This window comes from Hibiscus syriacus, unplaced genomic scaffold (genome assembly GCF_006381635.1).
Source record: "Hibiscus syriacus cultivar Baekdansim isolate YM2019G1 unplaced genomic scaffold, ASM638163v2 tig00011718_pilon, whole genome shotgun sequence".
In the NCBI taxonomy this organism is placed as follows: domain Eukaryota; kingdom Viridiplantae; phylum Streptophyta; class Magnoliopsida; order Malvales; family Malvaceae; genus Hibiscus; species Hibiscus syriacus.
In genome coordinates, this window is record NW_024062254.1 from 477,097 (window position 1) to 497,881 (window position 20,785).

General features: G+C 37.6%; 1 protein-coding gene across 1 annotated transcript; it reads right to left on the bottom strand.

Moving 5' to 3' along the window:
* Window positions 1-7,362: 7,362 nt before the first annotated feature.
* LOC120204804 (dCTP pyrophosphatase 1-like) lies at window positions 7,363-17,645 on the bottom strand. The gene is made up of 2 exons (XM_039204817.1): window positions 17,440-17,645; window positions 7,363-7,970 (listed from the first exon to the last, which is right to left on the bottom strand). The coding sequence occupies exons 1-2, from the start codon at window positions 17,560-17,562 to the stop codon at window positions 7,656-7,658; spliced, it is 438 nt and encodes a 145-aa protein (XP_039060748.1). The 5' UTR covers window positions 17,563-17,645; the 3' UTR covers window positions 7,363-7,655.
* Between the last annotated feature and the right edge of the window lie 3,140 nt (window positions 17,646-20,785).

Here is a 20,785-nt window from a genome sequence, read left to right on the forward strand (position 1 = left end):
TTGTGACGTTGTCAGTAGCCCATCAAGAAGAAGATGATCTCATCATTCAGGAGATGCACGTATCCCAGCTCGTAACATTTGGTCGTACTGTTGTGTGGCGGCACTAGAATTTGAGCATTCAAAGTTAAGAGATTTTGGTGCGAAGGGAGACATGAATACCCACATTGGGGCATGACTGAACCCCCATCATTTTGAAATGACAAGATCCAGACGAAGAAGGCATTGAGAATGAGCCTTACAATTTGAGGTGTTGGGGTATTTTGAAGACCCGTACCTTTATAAGATAATGTTGGGGCACGATTGAACCCCTATCATTTTGAAATGACAAGATTCAGACAAAGAAGGCATCAAGAATGAGCCTTACAATTTGAGGTGATGGGGCATTTTGAAGGCCCGTACCAGTATGAGATAATGTTGGGGCGCGAATGAACCCACATCATGATGAAATTACAAGATTCAGACCAAGAAGGCATTGAGAATGAGCCTTATAATTTGAGATATTGAGGCATTCTGAAGGCCCGTACCAGAATAAAATAATGTTGCGACATCAGTGAAGGCCTGTTTTAGCCAGAGGTATTGATGTGGGACATTTTTGAAAGCCAATGAAGGCCTGTGGAGAAATCATTGAAATGAACAAATATTTCCAATGGGATAGAAATGTATGAATGCTGAAAATAGTGAAACAGTGACACTGGGGTTTACAGTATATGATCATTTTGTCCATCATCAGTTGCATCATTCTGGTGAGTTCACATGCATTAATGTTGGCAAGCCAAAACATCTCACCTTAATTTCTATTGAGTTTTGGTATCCTTGTAATACCATACAAAAACACTGAACGCTATGCAAAGAGCTTCTCTGGTGGAAAGATATGAGCAGAAACCGCATGAAAAGATGAATATGTTTTCAAATGATTTACGACCCGGTAAAAATGATGTTGAATCAATGTTGTGATCATGTGTTGTTTCCATTACCCAAGATGAAGGTTGTCTTACGCATCTCCAAGGTTAAAATGAGAAATGACGTGATGACATGAAGAATTGGGGTAGATCCTCCTTGGGATGTGTTGCAAGAGTCAAATCAGAATAGATGCTGCTATCCCATTGATCTTTGTGGAGTCCGGCATAGTCATGCATAGTCTCAAAAAAAATAGGGCAACACAATCATGCTTCTGGCCATAGCAAGAAGTTGAGAGAGAAAACACTTTCTTTGAAATGAAGAAAGAAGACAAAGACGACAAGAATATATAATAAGATTAAATTGATCTTCAATGATGCAAGTTGGGAACTATGAGTTGCTACACGGGTATATGAAGCAGACCTTTTAAAGAGTGATCAAGTAGAAGAAGAATGAGTTCACTACTCTGGAGACGAGTGAAGATTGATTCAATATTTTTGCATTCATGAAAACATCATTCGCATAAAAGAAAATGCATTACACTGCTATATTTAGTTGCATTTGCATTTAAACACACGGCTTTGACAGATTTCAAGAGAAAAGAGAAGATTCATGATGTCAGAAGACTAACAAGTTGAAATGAAGATTTCAAACCTCAAACGCAAGGAGTCGCGTTTAGAGAGACATACCCTGAAGAATTGAGAGGTCTAATCCACATAGGAGACATTAATCTGGAGTGATGACCATCAGATGTAGAAAAAAAAAAAACAAAGATACTTGTGTATGAAGAAGTGAATCGATCGATTGGAAGGACTTGCACACATGAGATTGGAGCAAGTCAATCTTAAGCCTTCACCGAAGAGAAGTGAAGCAAACCATCCTAAGCCTTCACCGGAGAGTAGTGAAGCAAACCATCTGAAGCCTTCACCGGAGAATAGTGAAGCAATCAATCTGAAGCCTTCACCGGAGAATAGTGAAGCAAACAATCATAAGTCTTCACCAGAGAGTAGTGAAGCAAACCATCTTAAGTCTTCACCAAAAAGTAGTGAAGCAGATCCATTTTAAGCCTTCTCAGAAGAGTGTTGGAACAAACCATCCGACCATCAGATGTAGGAGAAAAAGAAAAAGTTTTCGAGTACAAAGAAGCTGATCAAGTGATTAAAAGGAAACGCGCGCGAGGAGTCATTAACCGATTCAAGGTCCCACAAAGGGAGAGGTTCAAATGGTAGTCAAGTCAAGGAAGACTCTCGTATTCAATTGCGGCAAGACAAGCTCTCACAAGAGAAATGATTTCGAAGAGATTCTCTTAAATTCTAAATTTTTGAGTATAATGTTTTTCGAATCTTCAAGCATACTTTAATGATTGGTAATGTTTGATTTTCAGGTTCGACCTTTGAAGCAAATCAAACTCAAGCCTTCACAATAAAGTAGTGAAGCAAATGAAAATATGCGAGTTCTATACTCCTTAAAGAAAGAAGGAGCGAACCCGTTTGAAGATGTTCGAGGTCCATACTCCTTAAAGAAAGAAGGAGCGAACCCGTTTGAAGAGATGTCTAAGTTCCATACTCCCTAGAGAAAGAGGGAGCGAACCCAGTTGAAGATGTTCGAGTTCCATACTCCCTAGAGAAAGAGGGAGCGAACCCGTAAAGAGATGTTCGAGTTCTATACTCCCTAAAGAAAGAGGGAGCGAACCCGTTTGAAGATGTTCGAGTTCTATACTCCTTAAAGAAAGAAGGAGCGAACCCGTTTGAAGATGTTCGAGTTCTATACTCCTTAAAGAAAGAATGAGCGAACCCGTTTGAAGAGATGTTCGAGTTCTATACTCCCTAGAGAAATAGGGAGCGAACCCATTTGTTGAAGATTGTTCGAGTCTTATACTCTCTGAAGAAATAGGGGGCAGACGCAATCGTTGAAGATTGTTCGGGTCTTATACTCTCTGAAGAAATAGGGGGCAAACGCGATTGATGAAGATTGTGGGTCTTTTACTCTCTGAAGAAATAGGGGGCAGACACAATCGTTGAAGATTGTTCGAGTCTTATACTCTCTGAAGAAATAGGGGGCAGATGCGATTGATGAAGATTATGGGTCTTATACTCTCTGAAGAAATAGGGGGCAGACGCAATCGTTGAAGATTGTTCGAGTCTTATACTCTCTGAAGAAATAGGGGGCAGACAAATTTGTTGAAGATGATTCAAGTCTTATACTCTCTGAAGAAATAGGGAGCGAACCCATTTTTCTGAAGATTTATTGAATTCTATACTCCCTGAAAAGGACTAGAGAGCTGACGCGATTTTTGAAGATGTTCGAGTTCTATTCTCCTGGAGAAAGAGGGAGCGAACCCATTTTCAGAAGATTTTTTTTCAAGTCTCACTCACCCTAGAGGAAGAGTGGGGCGGATTAGTCTATCAAAGATCTTATGGTCGGGCAAACTTGATCATCTTTTGATCTTTGCTCTATTCTCGTTATACGACAATGAGCAAAGAGGGGCAGCTGTAGATGCTCGATTTGTCCGGGATTATTTGAGTTTAATTTGGGTTTTATTATTGTTATTTTGGTTATTATTATAAGTCTGGTGTTACGTAGTTATTAATATATATATATGTAAATAAATAAACAAATAAATATAGGAAACATGGACTAAATATTATTTTTGTTATGTTACAGGCCAAATCACTACAAGCCCAAATCAGGCTATCAAATTCAACCCAAACAACAGCCTGTTTTGGGATGAGCGGTTCAACAGTCCATGTACAAAAGAACCCTAAACCGGTTGGGGTTTCATGCTACCAGCTCTCAGCGCTGCACCACATTTGGCCGTTGGATCTGGCATCACGATGCAACGGTTCACGTGATGCCCACACCCGACAGCACACTGACCGAGAAGCTCGGTTCCCAGGCAGAGCACGATCACCAAGCCAGCATGCGCAGGAAACCCGTGTTGGTCGGCCACCCATCCGATACCAAGGCCACCATTATCGTCGCCCGTGATCACCATGCCCAACCGGGGGGCCCTGCACACAAAACAACAGAACACGAGGAAGCAAAAAAAAAAAGGAGGGAGAACGGGAGAGTATTCATCAACAAAAGGGGATCTCTCATTCATCAGCAAAAAAAAAAAGGGGGAAGAACAAAAAAAAAAAACAAAAAACCATCATCAATCAACGATCACCGAGAGAACCCTAGAGAACTACCAGCCATCAACAACAAAAAAACAAAGAGCCATCATCAAGAGAAAAACAGGAGAAAAACAAAGATAACGAGGGAACCCGAGAGCAACTGTTGACCCTTTTCTAGCAAAAACGCAACCAAAGAAATCCATTAGCAGAACCAGAAAAAGGAAAACCAAAGAACTGATCACCAACAACCATCGGTGGAACCCAGAAACACAGATTAGAGCAATCAACGCCAATCAAAATTTCAGAGAGCATAACAATACAATCCTTACCTTCCTGAGATGAAGAGGAGAACCATCACCCTTGCCCGAATCCCGAACACCGTTGGGTCGTCGAGGGTAAGATTTCACCTCTAGACTACTGTTGTTGCATGAGTTGGGGTTTGTGAGGCTCGGTTCGTCTTAAAAGTGAGGGTTTCCTTAGGTTTTGGTTGGACTGTGAGGCTAGGGTCCTAGGAAGGGAAGCAGTGAGGGGTATTGGAGGAGTTGGTTCCTCGTCGGAGCAGGGGGAGAACCCGCGGTGGCCGTGAGTTTGGTTTTAGTGGGGGGTCAAAAATCTTTTAGATCCTAGGCTTTGGGGTTAATCTGAGTATTTCAGCGGGGTTGTTAGGCGGCGGAGGCTGCGGCGTTTGGGAGTTTTTGTCTAGGGTTTCCTTAGGTTAGACGAGACGAGGGAGGAGAGATTTGAGAGAAAGACGGCTGGGGGCAAAGGGTATCTGTTTAGGTTGGGAAAGAAATGATCCAGGGCTTCAAAAATTACCCTAATAAACGATATATCTGCGCGTTAAAACGACGTAGTGTCGAGCTGTTCCAAAACGACAGCGTTTTATGGCTAGGGGAATATCCCATGTTTTAGGATATTGGATGAATCTCGTGTGAGGCCCAGTAGGTTCAGTCTGTTACATTTTGGTTCCTTAACCGAGCTTTACTCTTTTCTGATTTTGCCTTGTAATTTTCTGAGTGTTTCATTTTTGTCCAATTTCATGTTTAGGGCTATTTTCGGTTGTTTTCACATTGGATATGCAATTTGACAAACGTTCATTTTGGTCCTATGTAGAACTTTGGTTATATTATATTTGCGGTACTTGGAAATGAATTTTTATGAAAAGATCCTTCTGTTTATGTTCTTTACATTTTAGTCCTTGTCTAATATTTTATGCATAATTATAGGTTAATTTCAGATTTATTTTAAATATATGCATGTGTATATTATTTCGAGTATTTTGTCCATACGCATAGAGTCAAATGTAGTTTATTTTTATGTTGCATGTGTATATCATTTCGAGTATGTTGTAATTTGCATAAATTTAGGTGTAATTCATTTTCTATAAGCATGTTAGCCTCATATGCAACTCGACTCCTATTACATAATTTGATTAAGGATAATACCCTTTTAATTTAAAATTGTCGAAATGGCTTTTCATAACTTACTGGAAGGTCGTTATTGATGATTTTAAATTACAAGTGTATCCCGTCATTGTCACTAAAATTTTGATTCTCCACTTTAAAATTTGGGAGTGAAAGAAAAAGAAATGTTCGGCTATTTAAATTTATTGAGAAAATGTCGTTAGAACTGACCTAAAGATCTGGTCTCGATATTTCTAAATAATCGAATATCCTTTATCTTTCTAATGGTTTGGTAATTTCAATTAAATTTATTTTGTTGCTTTGAATGTTGTAAATTTGCATTTTTGTTGTTTTAAGGGATCAAAAAATTAAATTAAAGTCGAACTTGTAAAATTCATTGCAAAGACAATAATTAATCGACTAGGTACCAATTTAGGGCGTTGTGGGGGTGCTAATCCTTCCCCACACGTAATCGACTCCCGAACTCAGATTTTGATAACGCAGACCTCTACTTGTCGTTTTAATTAAAATTAATTTTTATTTAAAATGACAAAATGTTTTTGGGTGCCCAATCACACCCTAATCAAAGATTGGTGGCGACTCCTCGAACCATGTGTTTTTATCGTAAAAGGAATTCCAAATTTTCGAAACGAGAGGTTTTCTAAAATTGCATTGTTTTTAATTAAAATTCAATTGAAAAGAGAATAATTAAAAATGACGCGGTTTTCAAAATCTCGCCCCCGTACGGTTAAAAAATCGTTTCGACATAATCATTTTGATTAATTTTTCTTTTAATATTTTTAACTTTCTCGATATTTTATTTTGGGGGGAAATATCATTTTATTGATGGAAACCATTAATTAACAAACAAAATACATTAGAAAAAAGGAATTTTTATCTTAAAATGAAATATCGAGAAATTCCGAATAAACATGAAGAATATATTCCAAGAATTTCTAAACTCAATAAAATTTTAAATAATCTAAAATCCTGAATAACCTTTGTGATCATTTCCAATTAAAATTTGAGTTTGAAATTGGCATGGGTTAGTCATGATTTCCAGCATGAGCTGCTTTGAATTTCTTAGCAGGCCACAGATTTCACGTGGACATGGGCTGCCATTATTAGAAATGAATTGTTTTTTTTTTCATTTTAATTATTTATTTAATTTTAATTAATTTAATTGGTTAATTAAGTATATAAGTTCAAAATCTAAATATTTAATTAAATGTTATTCTGGTCTAATTTTGCATTGTCATGTTATGTATGATCTTTTGGTTAAGTTTTATACTCTCTGCATACTCTCAACTCGGCGATTCGAAAATTCACGAGTCTAAGATTTTCAAACTCAACTCGAAACCATGAATTGAAGCTCGAAATGAAAAAGAACTCAAGCTCATACCTTAAATACATGAAAATCTTGTACTTTATTTTTTTTTCTTTTAAAAAATCAACACATAAATGTTAATATTAATATTAATATTATTAACAATTTGTTAAAAATAAAATATTAATATATTATATTTTCTAGTTGCTTGTGAGCTTTTCAAGTCGTGTATCAAATAACTTGTTTCGGCCCATTAAGAACCTGAGTCGAGCTCAAATCAAGTGCATTTGAGTCGGGTATTTATCAAATTTTCACCTAGTCATCGCAAGTAACTCATGATATGTATGCCTTATTTATAGCCCTAGTCACACTGGCCACGTGAAAAACTTATATATATACACATTGTAAAACTCTTTAGTTTTACACAAGTTTAAGACATCTGGATGAGTGAAAAGAGATGATCAATATCTTCTCATTTTCTACTGTTAATTCAACCAACTATTTTTACTCATCCAAAGATATTAAATCTATGTAAAATTAAACGAGTTGTATATTGTGTATCATGATCTTGTCCTGTATGTATGTATGTATATATATATATATCAATTCAAGGACATGATTTCTCAAGAAAAGAGAAACATTAAAATAAACGTTGACATTTCATTGCAAATCAATTCACTGCAGTTCACACGGTGACCACAAGCAGCCATGAAATCTCTTAAAGACACTCTACTATTTAACTATTACTCACTCCAGGCATTATGGCACACCACCCCAGATTGTGCTCATTCAAATAAACAAAAAAAATACTAAAAATCAATACTAATTATACGACATTAATCATCTAATCCAAGCAGTATAGTCTAAGCAAGCATCAAACATCAAAATAGATCCTTTCCGTGCCATGTAATGTCACTGTCGATGTCCCTGATCCACAGCTGCAATATCACCATTAGCATCGCTCTTATCTGCATGGAAAAGCGTGTGCTTTTTGGATGAACCTTTGCAGATCCCGACTGGGTATTTAATGGCGTTAAGCTCCATCTTCCTCAAAGCAGCTTTGCCGAGATCAACCCCGCAGATATCGGACAGCCTGACGAGGTATAGCAACACATCCGACAGCTCCTCCCCCAAGTGTTGCTTCTCTTCGTCTTTCCAATCGGGGAGTCCCCTTTCGACCTCTCCTCTCCATTGAAATATCTCCGACAGCTCCCCCACTTCCCCCACCTACAACAAAACATGTTCTTAGGACTGACAAATGAACCATCATCAGATCCCCAAGATTGTGTCTTTGCAGATGAAAAAAAAAATGTGGGATCTTTATGTAGCCACATATTTTCGTCTGGCGTTACATAATGTTATGTGGCGTATTCGTAGTATATGATACGCTTACGGTGTATACACGTTTAAAATGTCGCTTACGTTATGTACATTAAATACATTATATTTATATGCGTATAATATATAGTATTATATATATAATGTTATTTATTACATGATGTATCTTTGTTTTGTAGGCCAATACAACACTAGCAACCTGATACAAATAAAAAACGGCCCAAGATCCAAGCCCAAAACGCATTCCAGTTGCAGCAGACCCAAACACACGACCCGGGTACAGGAACCCTACCCGAACCGCTCCAAGCTAAACCCTAGGGCATCGTTTCCCTCTTGAACCTTCCACAGCACTGCGCAGCAACCCAACGGCCCGAGTCCACCGCCGAGTTTTTCGCCTCCCCAACGTCACGCAAGGAATAAACCACAGAAGCAGGAGATTCAGTTTCAGTGGGACTCAAAAATTCGAGCTAAGAATAGTAAACTATTGGGGTATAAATACATGTAATCTCATAGAGAGTAGGGGGGGAAGGAATCATGAAGAAAAGGAGACCCATCTTTGCTTGAAGTTTCATGTTTTAGTTATGCTTTAACTGGAAAGCAAAACCAGAATTCCAAAATAGAAGCAGCAGTACAATTGCTCAATATCCTTGTCCAAGCTCACACCATTTGGCAGTTAATTTTCTCAAATGGCCTCTGGTCTCTCCATCAAATGGAACTTTCATTCGTCATCTCATCCATCGTCTTTAAATCTACACCGTTTCTCTTCTTCTACGGGGCTCGCTCAATCCCCAAAACGACAGGCATCTGTTGCTGTTTCATTTCCCCGGGTTCAAGTCGCCGCTCATTCGAGCTTCTACTGTCTGATCAGGTTACCGTTAAAACGGTCCAGAAACATCCAGGAGCAAAGGCGACGATCAGGGTACGACGTCGCTAGAGCTAACATCGTCGATGATGATCCGTTTGATGGCCAGGCCATTGACGATACGATGGCGGGTTACATGCTTTCATCTGACGGGGAGTATAGTGATGGGGATTTGGCGTTAAATTCTTTGTCTGATGAGGATTTGGCGTTAAATTCTTTGTCTGATGAGGATTTGCCTCTCGAAGAAGCTCTAGCCAAGGCTTCCCATCGGTGTGCTTTGCGAGGAAAAGGTTTCAAAAGACACAGGGGACAGTGGGCACACTTGGGGGGAGAAAATAGCATATTTATGTGGCTTATCCTAAACTCAAAGTCCAAGTAACTTAAATATGTGCTTACTTTTGTCCATTGTTCAATTTTAAATTGTTATTTACCCTAAGTAACCATGTGTTTTATTTTTTTTTTCTCGTCGATTTATTTAATATTTATTTTTTAATTTAACATTTTTTTACTTTTTAGGGGTAATTTCAATCGATCAAAGGTAATTATTTTGAATTGAATTTTTATAAATTTAAATTTAAATTCTTAATTTTCGCAATTAAGACAACCGACAAATTACGTAGTACCGAAAGGGCGGTTCAAGGGTGCTAATCCTTCCTTGACCGTAATCGACTCCCGAATCCGACATATCTTTGGTAAGACGCAGATCAGGTAAGATATAAGGTATCCGATTAACCTATTTATTTTTTAAATAAATAATCGGTGGCGACTCCAATCACATTTTTCAAGTCGAAGCCCAATTCCGGGGCCCAACCGAAAGACGGTTACGACAGCTTGGCGACTCCGCTGGGGACAGGTAAGTGAGTCAGGCCATAATTAATTTTTGTTGTCTTTTTTAGCAAAAATTGCAAGTTTAAATTTTAATTTATTTATTCGATTCCATTTATTTACCTTTGATTATCCTTCAAGTAAATAGTTGTACTAACGTTTGTTCAATGATTTCAGATTTTTTAAAATTTTCATCTTTGGCTCTATACCCGAGCTCCAAACCCTTTTAAGTGGGGGTGAAAGCGACGCATTCGTGTGAATTTATTCACCGCATATGCCTAGCAAGTAGCCTTCGGGATTCATATATCTTATGTCTTCGTGTGAATTTATTCACCGTGCGGGCATAAGGGAATGTTTCCTCTCGAGTTTAACTTAGTCCACATTAGCTTGTAATGGGCTTAGGACTAAGGGTCTGGCAAGCCCAAGGGGACACCAGCAAGGAGAACTCGAGTACCTTTTTAGAACCTAAACCGGAAGATTATGAAGAATTAAAGCCCACCCCAAAACCTCATTCCAAACCCTAGGCTACTTTATTTCCTACTTTACTCTCTGTTCGAAGCATGCGAACTAGACAAATATGCGGTTAGGATTTGTTTGAAATTAGCATGCGGGATAGAGATCATGTCTGGGTAGGAATACTAAGCATGTTCGGGTAGATATCATGTGGGGTAGGACTTTTCATTTTCATCTTTTTTTATTATTATCCTTATCTCACTAACTTTTTTTTCTCCTTTTATTTTTGTTCTTTTTTTTTTATCATTCACATCATTAAAACGAGGTGTTGATCCACCAAAAATGTGTTTGTTAAAACATGAATAATCTGCATTAATGGACAAAGGGGTTATAATACAAAGAGATAAAAAGCTCAGAAGTCCAACCGGTATCAAAGAATACTTAGAGGCAAAGGTTTCAGGGGCATGACGAGGAAATAGTTAATGACCCGGAGAGTCCTTTCGAAAATTACGAGAACAAGATGGTGAAACCCTAGCTAAGCTGGACACCATTATTGCTGAATTCCAAAAATAAGTCGACAAACTCCGGATGGAGGGCTCCAATGGCACTTTCGTTTGGAACGAGCTCGGCACAGAGTGAAGGACGGAGATGCAGTCATTCGAGACATTTTTTGGGCAGGCAACTAATCACCCGCACAAGTTTAGCCAAAGGAGTCAAAATGGTTCGACAGGATATTCAACCGGTGAAAAAGCGGAAGACGAATCAACTTTCCAGAGACTGTGCGGGATCTATACCATCAAAAAGTTTTTTGTCTCTTCAGACGTAACATTTTTGTCCCCAGTAAGGATTATTCAGAATAATAGGCACATTTTCGGATCAATGCCTCGGACATTTCATGCATCATGCATTTAAACATTTTGCATTTTGTTCATTTCTTTACATTCCCATTAATTATCTTCATATGTTTCATCAAAAATGGGAACATTTCGACCCTATTCCCATGACCTACAAAGAGCTCTACAAATAACTTTTTGACACACACATGTGGTGTCACCATATCCAGGGAAATCCATGAAGCCCTGTACCCCATGTAGTATGATGAGAACGCTCGTTGCGAAAATCATAGCGGAGTCCCAGGGCGCACTATCGAGAATTACTCCACAATCAAGAGAATCATACATAAAATACGTAACAAGAATCGGATCGACTTCAACAACTTGGGGGCATCCAAGTGAGGAAGACCATTTCATCATTTGAGACATTTTGTTTGAATTTGTTTTTTCATTTTTTTTGTAAGGACTTTTAAATAAATTTATGTTACTTTAAAGATGTTAAACAATGAATCACATTTGCAAACTTGCAATTCTTTGAATATCATCTGAATTAAGAAACTCTGAAATGGTTCAAAGTTACATATCTTTGACGAAGTAACATGATTTAAAACAATGAATTTGACTTTACCCAGAATATACACTCAAACACCGTACCCTGCTCTTGTAATTTACCAATATAACATTTTCCTTTCATAAGGTGCGGACAACATGGGGCATCCTTTTGCATATGACATTATTATACTTTTTATTTAAGACGTTCAGTGATGATAATGATCTTCACAGATAGAATAGTCGAGTAAGTGAATCTAGTTTAGGTAAGTTGCTTGAAAATTTAACTCTAAAGATGAAATTTTTTACTTTCAACAGACACCTAGACTATAACAGGTTCTTCTTGACAATCTTAAGAAATTAAATCCGTAAAACTGAGTTATTCCACTAAGGCAATTGGTTACAGAGGAAACTCGAAAGCCCTGGCTTTATGAATAGATTGTATTCAAACCATGACATTGCTCGGACACTTGGCAATTCGGTGTTTGCTCCACTGCTTTTGTCAGGCCGAAGACTTTGTGATGAGATGAACCCTTCAGTTAAATCTGATAAAAGTGATTTAAATGTTAAGCTGTCCCTCTAAAGTAATTGGTTAAACGCCCCGACTTTATGGATTCAGCTAGCCAGACAATGGAAAATTAATTCAAATTTATCTGAGCAAGAAATTTTCGGTAATGTTGAACTAAGGGAGTTAAGGAACACCTGTTATAGTCGACTACACACGAGCACTCAAGAATTTCATTTTTAGACCGATATTTTTCGCACTGCCTTTGTTGGATGAGCCTACAAAGCTTGAACAAATGGAAGATTTCAGAGGACCGAAATAAAATGTCTAGTAATTGGTCATTCTAGTTGCGTCATTATGTCCGCACCCACATGAAATGCCAAAGCATATTTCAATATTTAAAAAAATGACATTTTGGGTTACCAAAACCTTAGAAAAGAGGCCAACCTAAAGCCAACTCATTCATTTGAGCATTTGTCAAAGATTTGTAACTCTGAAAGCATTAAAAGAGCTCTTGATTCCTTTGATATTTTTTGAACTAACATTTACAATTTGATTCAATTGCGAACAATATTTTACAACATTTTTATCATGTCTCTCCTAAAACAAGAAAAAGGAGAAAAACATTTTCAAGCAGAACAGTCTTAGATATGAAAGGTATATAAAGCCAAAGCTCGGGAAGCAAATGGGGCACGATCCATTCCAAGGACCTGATTAACAGACAAAGAACGAGATAACACATAATTCATCCATATTGCATGCATCTTAAACATACTTAGGTGCATCACATTCATCATTTTAGCATACACGTTTTTGCAGCTTTTAGAGTCAAGTTTTGACTTCAGGATGAAGGATACTCGATTCTCAAGTGCCTTCAAAGAAGGATGGTGGTTGATTAACTCGGCAGTAAGAAGCTACACCTCAACCGACTTGACATCTTAGAACCAATTTCATATAAGTTCGAGAACCAGTTCAAAACAAATCCAGTTCGACACAAACTCAACCATGAGCAGTATGTTTCCAGTTAACACTTTCAAGCCAGATTTCAATTCCACGACGAAAGATATCCGGCTCACAAAATTCGACGAAGGGACCGCTGGTTGTCAATAAACATTTCTCAATTTCAGAGCCAATTTCAACTTCTCAACGAAGGATCTTGACTCTAGACAACGTAAGTTCAACTTCACGACGAAGGGACCGCTAGTTGTCAACAAACAACTTCTCAATTTCAGAGCCAATTTCAACTTCACAACGAAGGATATTGGACTCCAGACAACACAAGTTCAACTTCACGACGAAGGGACCGCTGGTTGTCAACAAACATTTCTCAATTTCAGAGCCAATTTCAACTTCACAACGAAGGATATTGGACTCCAGACAACACAAGTTCAACTTCACGACGAAGGGACCGCTGGTTGTCAATAAATAACTTCTAAATTTCAGAGCCAATTTCAACTTCACAACGAAGGATATTGGACTCCAGACAACACAAGTTCAACTTCACGACGAAGGGACCGCTGGTTGTCAATAAATAACTTCCCAATTTCATAGCCAATTTCAACTTCACAACGAAGGATATTGGACTCCAGACAACGCAAGTTCAACTTCACGACGAAGGGACCGCTGGTTGTCAATAAACCATTTCTCAATTTCAGAGCCAATTTCAACTTCACAACGAAGGATATTGGACTCCAGACAACACAAGTTCAACTTCACGACGAAGGGACCGCTGGTTGTCAATAAATAACTTCTAAATTTCAGAGCCAATTTCAACTTCACAACGAAGGATATTGGACTCCAGACAACACAAGTTCAACTTCACGACGAAGGGACCGCTGGTTGTCAATAAATAACTTCCCAATTTCATAGCCAATTTCAACTTCACAACGAAGGATATTGGACTCCAGACAACACAAGTTCAACTTCACGACGAAGGGACCGCTGGTTGTCAATAAACAATTTCCCAATTTCAGACTCAATTTCAACTTCTCAACGAAGGATCTTGACTCTAGACAACGCAAGTTCAACTTCACGACGAAGGGACCGCTGGTTGTCAATAAACAATTTCCCAATTTCAGAGCCAATTTCAACTTCACCACGAAGGATATTGGACTCCAGACAACGCAAGTTCAACTTCACGACGAAGGGACCGCTGGTTGTCAACAAACAACTTCTCAATTTCAGAGCCAATTTCAACTTCACAACGAAGGATATTGGACTCAAGACAACGCAAGTTCAACTTCACGACGAAGGGACCGCTGGTTGTCAATAAACATTTCTCAATTTCAGAGCCAATTTCAACTTCTCAACGAAGGATCTTGACTCTAGACAACGTAAGTTCAACTTCACGACGAAGGGACCGCTGGTTGTCAATAAACAATTTCCCAATTTCAGAGCCAATTTCAACTTCACCACGAAGGATATTGGACTCCAGACAACGCAAGTTCAACTTCACGACGAAGGGACCGCTGGTTGTCAACAAACACCTTCGAGTTCGACTTCATTCAGCTCAGAGGCACATCGTTTACAGCATAACTCAAGGCTAGAAGGGTTACCTGTCACTAAAAGACCTTCGAGTTCGACTACGCTAAGCTCCAAGGCACGTCATTTGCAGAATAGCTCAAGGCAAGAAGGGCTATCTATCAATAAAATTGTCGAGTTCGATTCCGTTCAACTCGATGACACATCAATCACACTATTGTCTGGTTGTAGTCGAGGTCTTCAAGTCGAGAAGAAGACCTGAGTTATCCGTGCCTTAGTGACAAGAAACTGTTTCCCGACAGCATAGCTTAAGTCGAGAAAAACTATCTGTCAACGAAGATTTCTCGAGTTCGATTTCATTTAGCTCGAAGAGCCTGTCAACTATATGGTGGAGTCAAAGAACCATTTTCCAGTCGAATGTTTGAACCAAGGTCTTTAAACCGAGAAGAAGACCAAAGTTGACTACAATCTGGCAACGAGAAGCCGCATTCCGATTCAAGTTTCGAACTACGGTTTCAATTCCATATCATTTCAAGATGGACTCAACTTCGCGATGGGGGAGCCATCCGCAACTCAAAATTTGAAAGGGAGTTTTTCTTTCAGAGTCAATTTCTCAACTCCACCGAACGAAAATTTGTGTCATTTTATCTTTGTCCTATTTTTCGTTCCACAAAAAAGGACAAAGAGGGGCAGCTGTAGCCACATATTTTCGTCTGGCGTTACATAATGTTATGTGGCGTATTCGTAGTATATGATACGCTTACGGTGTATACACGTTTAAAATGTCGCTTACGTTATGTACATTAAATACATTATATTTATATGCGTATAATATATAGTATTATATATATAATGTTATTTATTACATGATGTATCTTTGTTTTGTAGGCCAATACAACACTAGCAACCTGATACAAATAAAAAACGGCCCAAGATCCAAGCCCAAAACGCATTCCAGTTGCAGCAGACCCAAACACACGACCCGGGTACAGGAACCCTACCCGAACCGCTCCAAGCTAAACCCTAGGGCATCGTTTCCCTCTTGAACCTTCCACAGCACTGCGCAGCAACCCAACGGCCCGAGTCCACCGCCGAGTTTTTCGCCTCCCCAACGTCACGCAAGGAATAAACCACAGAAGCAGGAGATTCAGTTTCAGTGGGACTCAAAAATTCGAGCTAAGAATAGTAAACTATTGGGGTATAAATACATGTAATCTCATAGAGAGTAGGGGGGAAGGAATCATGAAGAAAAGGAGACCCATCTTTGCTTGAAGTTTCATGTTTTAGTTATGCTTTAACTGGAAAGCAAAACCAGAATTCCAAAATAGAAGCAGCAGTACAATTGCTCAATATCCTTGTCCAAGCTCACACCATTTGGCAGTTAATTTTCTCAAATGGCCTCTGGTCTCTCCATCAAATGGAACTTTCATTCGTCATCTCATCCATCGTCTTTAAATCTACACCGTTTCTCTTCTTCTACGGGACTCGCTCAATCCCCAAAACGACAGGCATCTGTTGCTGTTTCATTTCCCCGGGTTCAAGTCGCCGCTCATTCGAGCTTCTACTGTCTGATCAGGTTACCGTTAAAACGGTCCAGAAACATCCAGGAGCAAAGGCGACGATCAGGGTACGACGTCGCTAGAGCTAACATCGTCGATGATGATCCGTTTGATGGCCAGGCCATTGACGATACGATGGCGGGTTACATGCTTTCATCTGACGGGGAGTATAGTGATGGGGATTTGGCGTTAAATTCTTTGTCTGATGAGGATTTGGCGTTAAATTCTTTGTCTGATGAGGATTTGCCTCTCAAAGAAGCTCTAGCCAAGGCTTCCCATCGGTGTGCTTTGCGAGGAAAAGGTTTCAAAAGACACAGGGGACAGTGGGCACACTTGGGGGGAGAAAATAGCATATTTATGTGGCTTATCCTAAACTCAAAGTCCAAGTAACTTAAATATGTGCTTACTTTTGTCCATTGTTCAATTTTAAATTGTTATTTACCCTAAGTAACCATGTGTTTTATTTTTTTTCTCTCGTCGATTTATTTAATATTTATTTTTTAATTTAACATTTTTTTACTTTTTAGGGGTAATTTCAATCGATCAAAGGTAATTATTTTGAATTGAATTTTTATAAATTTAAATTTAAATTCTTAATTTTCGCAATTAAGACAACCGACAAATTACGTAGTACCGAAAGGGCGGTTCAAGGGTGCTAATCCTTCCTTGACCGTAATCGACTCCCGAATCCGACATATCTTTGGTAAGACGCAGATCAGGTAAGATATAAGGTATCCGATTAACCTATTTATTTTTTAAATAAATAATCGGTGGCGACTCCAATCACATTTTTCAAGTCGAAGCCCAATTCCGGGGCCCAACCGAAAGACGGTTACGACACTTTACATGATCCATGTATATATATATATATATATATATATATATATCATAGGAAACAACAACAACCTATGTTTGCATTTTACTTGAAACAGTGATTCAAAACATTATGGAAGCAGCGCACAAGTGGTACTTGTGCTACTGTTTCACATTCCTTTTTCATGGCATTAATTCTTGACTCCACAGTTGATGGAAGAGCAAGAAAAAGTTTCTCGGAACCCAAACAAGAACAAAAATTTCCAGAATGGGTTTTCGAGAGAAACGCTTAAAAAAGTGAACTTTCGTTTGGATCATAAACCAAGTACCCATGACAACCCAAAGGCGGTGTTTTTCTTGCTCTTGTTGAGTGATTACACTCCGGGTAAACAATAGATGCAGGAAGAACAGTGGGAAAGTGAGAATTGTTCAGATAAATGAAAGAAGAATGATTTTAGGGTTTTAGAGTGTAGAATACCAGGGCCAACAGGAGATTCCTAGGGCTGTGAAACTGATCCCAATCTCTTTCCTTTGCAAACTCGGCCATTCTCTTCTTCAACTCCTCCAAGCTAACCCCTTCTTCCTCCATAGCGCTTGACATCTCCAAGATCAAACTCCCCAAACAAGTGTTTTTCTTCTTCTTCTTCTTAATGAATGAAAATGAAACTCCAAGTAAAAACTGAAGAGTGATGACAAAGCTAAGCAAAAACACATGTACTAGGGAAATATGTGAAGAGACTAATTACCGGGTATTGCCGGTAGAGTGGGGTCCAGTTTGAACTTGATGACCGACACGTGGAGATGAAAAATATCTAGTTTCCACTTTTTGTGGAAAAAAACATTTTTTAATATAAACTGCTTTTCAAATATACATAAACACATGTTTTTTTTACCATTTTTTTTAATTATAAAACATTGATTTAAAATATAAATAAAATGGAAAATAATGTAAATTTGGATTTAATAAAGTTGGGCGGCATTCCATGAAAGAGAAAAGGCATCGTATGTGATGAAATAACAGGGACAAGAGTGTACATTGCATTAATGAATGAAAATTACGATGTTTACATTTTGATTTCAAAGTGCACTAATAATATTTTTAATAATTTAGCGTATATTTATACGAACTAACTTACCTCAATAGTTAAATGAATTATTTTTCTTTCTAGAGATTATAGATTCGAACATCGACAACTACAACAGGATGATTGAACGTTCATGTCAAATAGTTAAGAATATTTAGAACAAATAATACTTTATAATCACCTTAGTATCAATTGATCAATTTACTTAAAATATCTCGTACTTCATCCTATTAAATTAAGTGATTATTGGTATCATATTCTAATCTTTTTAACAACTAATGAAATAATATTTTTCGTCCCTTATTTTAGGTATCTCGGATGTGATTGATCAGAAATAATTGTTATAACCGAAAGCGACATGCTTTGGTCCAATGTATGTACATCCTTTCCGATAGCAACACCGTATTTGTTAGGCAACTCACCATAATAATCTTTTGGTCATATGTGTCCTATTGTCCCCTTATAGTGACAAAAATGTACAATTATCGACGGGATTAGTTTAAATAATAAATATTTTGATATTATTTAAGTATATTTCAAGTCTAAGATCTTGTATATGTAAAAAAAAATTGTTATAAAATTTATCGACCAAAACCAAATGTATGATATAATCAGGACAAAAACCTAAAAAAATATATAAAAAAACAACCAAAAGATTGTGAAATTATGTGGACACGACTAAGTCATGCATGAACCACACATCCCATCAATATCCCACCGACTCAAAACATTACTTCATCAACGAAGAATTTTACTTATTAGTAAGGTTGAGATTTTTAAAATTTAAATTAAAATATTCTTAAAATTGATAAAATTTAAATCAAAGTTTCATGTTATCTTGTTTCGATCTACGATCTCTATTATCTAATCATTATGAAATCGAGATCTCCAATTGGAAAAAAAAAATATTCTTATCACAGTAAATCTAAGAGAAAAAGAAAATATAAGTTCGAGAGGAAAGTTTTTGAGTTTTTTTTTGTATATATTTAAACGATGTTAAATATTTAACGATTTTAATTATAAAATAAAGTTTTTAAAATATCATTTCCCTCTTTTTGATGATGAGAATAGAGTAAAGAATTGGATCAAACTCGAATAAAAATGATAATCTTTGACTGATCTTACTAAAGTTGAGTCAAAGTAGTATACAAATATTAGGGTTTTTATTATTTTGACGCATAATTTAATGATGATCAAAGCAAAGATTAAATCAAAGGAGAATCTGCTTGGGATTAGGAGTTGTCGAAACCTGGAGATTAAAGTGTAGGACCATGGAAGAACGCCACTGATTTTACTTTCTAAAAGCTGAGATTTCTAATTACTATTGGGTAAAGTACACAGACGGTACCCAGATTATAGGATAATGCTTTACTGAGTCCCTTGACTATTAAAAGTTACAAAATGATCCTTCGACTATAAGGAGTTACTTCATTGAGTCCATCGACAACTAAAAGTCATAACACGATCACTCGACTATTCATTATATTCCAAATCCGTTCTTTACCGTTAAAAATTTAATGATCGTCTGAGTTGAACGTTGTTAGTCATTAACAATGGTTGAGCTGGCAAATGGACTATGCAGGCACAAAAAGGCTTACGAATTTGTTAGACGGTTATAACAGAATTGCATGGAAGCTTCTAGGGTTTTGTTTTCCTTTATATACGAGTTTGGCGAATGAATAAAATAAGGCATTTTGTATGAGCAAAAAACAATGAGAAAATCGGCAAATTCAACATGCTCTAACAAATTCGTAAGCCTTTTGTGCCAGCACAACGCATTTGCCAGCTTAGCCATTATTAATAGGGATGGGAATGGGTCGGGTTTTTGGTCCACCCGACCCGGCCCGAGAACAAGAGAGCCTCCACTGAGACCCGACCCGGCCCGACCAAAATAAGGTTCCACCCGACCCGACCCGAATATATGACATAAAAACCCGACCCGAAATAATAAAAAAAATATTTTTATTCAATAAAAACAATGACTAAATTGGAAAAAAATATATATATAGGGGTATTATTGTAATTATCCATAAATATATAGGGTAAAATTGTATATTTTTTTCGGGTCGGGTCGGTTTTTTCTCACCCTAAACCCGAACCCAAACACCACATACAAAAAAACCCGATCCAACCCGACCCGAACCCGATTTTTTTTATAAAAAAACCCGACCCGATCGGGTCGGGTTTAAATGCCCATCCCTAATTATTAATGACTAACGCACGTTAATATGTTGACTGAGATATGATAGTCATTTGAGATTGTGAGATTAGATTTTATCATATCTCAGTCAGTAAATTAACGTACAGTTCATATTGCCGTCAAAATTTTAATAGAAAATGATGAATTCGAAACATAATTAATTAATAGTCATATGATCATTTTGTAACTTTTAATAATCGAGGGACTCAACAAAGCAACTCGCTATAATCAGATGATCATTTTGTAATTTTTAATAGTCAACGAACTCAATAAATCATTATCTTATAGTCATGGGACACTTCGTGTACTTTACCCATTATTGTTTTATATTTTTATAAATAAATAAATAATAAAAATATTTAGTTGTTGACTAAAAATGACATTGGACTCAGTTGAGTCTCGAGCCACTATCAATAATTCTAGGCTTATGGTGTCCAAGAAGTAGTGGTGGCAATCATTTCCAATGCTATTGTTTATTCGAGTCAAAGTTTCGACTTCAATCCCCAAAATTACAAAAAATAAATTCCAAATACATAACA

What these genes read in the sequence shown, in the direction of transcription:
- LOC120204804 (XM_039204817.1), bottom strand. Translation starts at nt 17,562, where the DNA reads ATGTCAAGCGCTATGGAGGAAGAAGGGGTTAGCTTGGAGGAGTTGAAG. An exon ending in GGAATCTCCTGTTGGCCCTG is followed by an intron (nt 7,971 to 17,439) that starts GTATTCTACACT and finishes GTTTTGTTGTAG; the next exon opens with GTGGGGGAAGTGGGGGAGCT.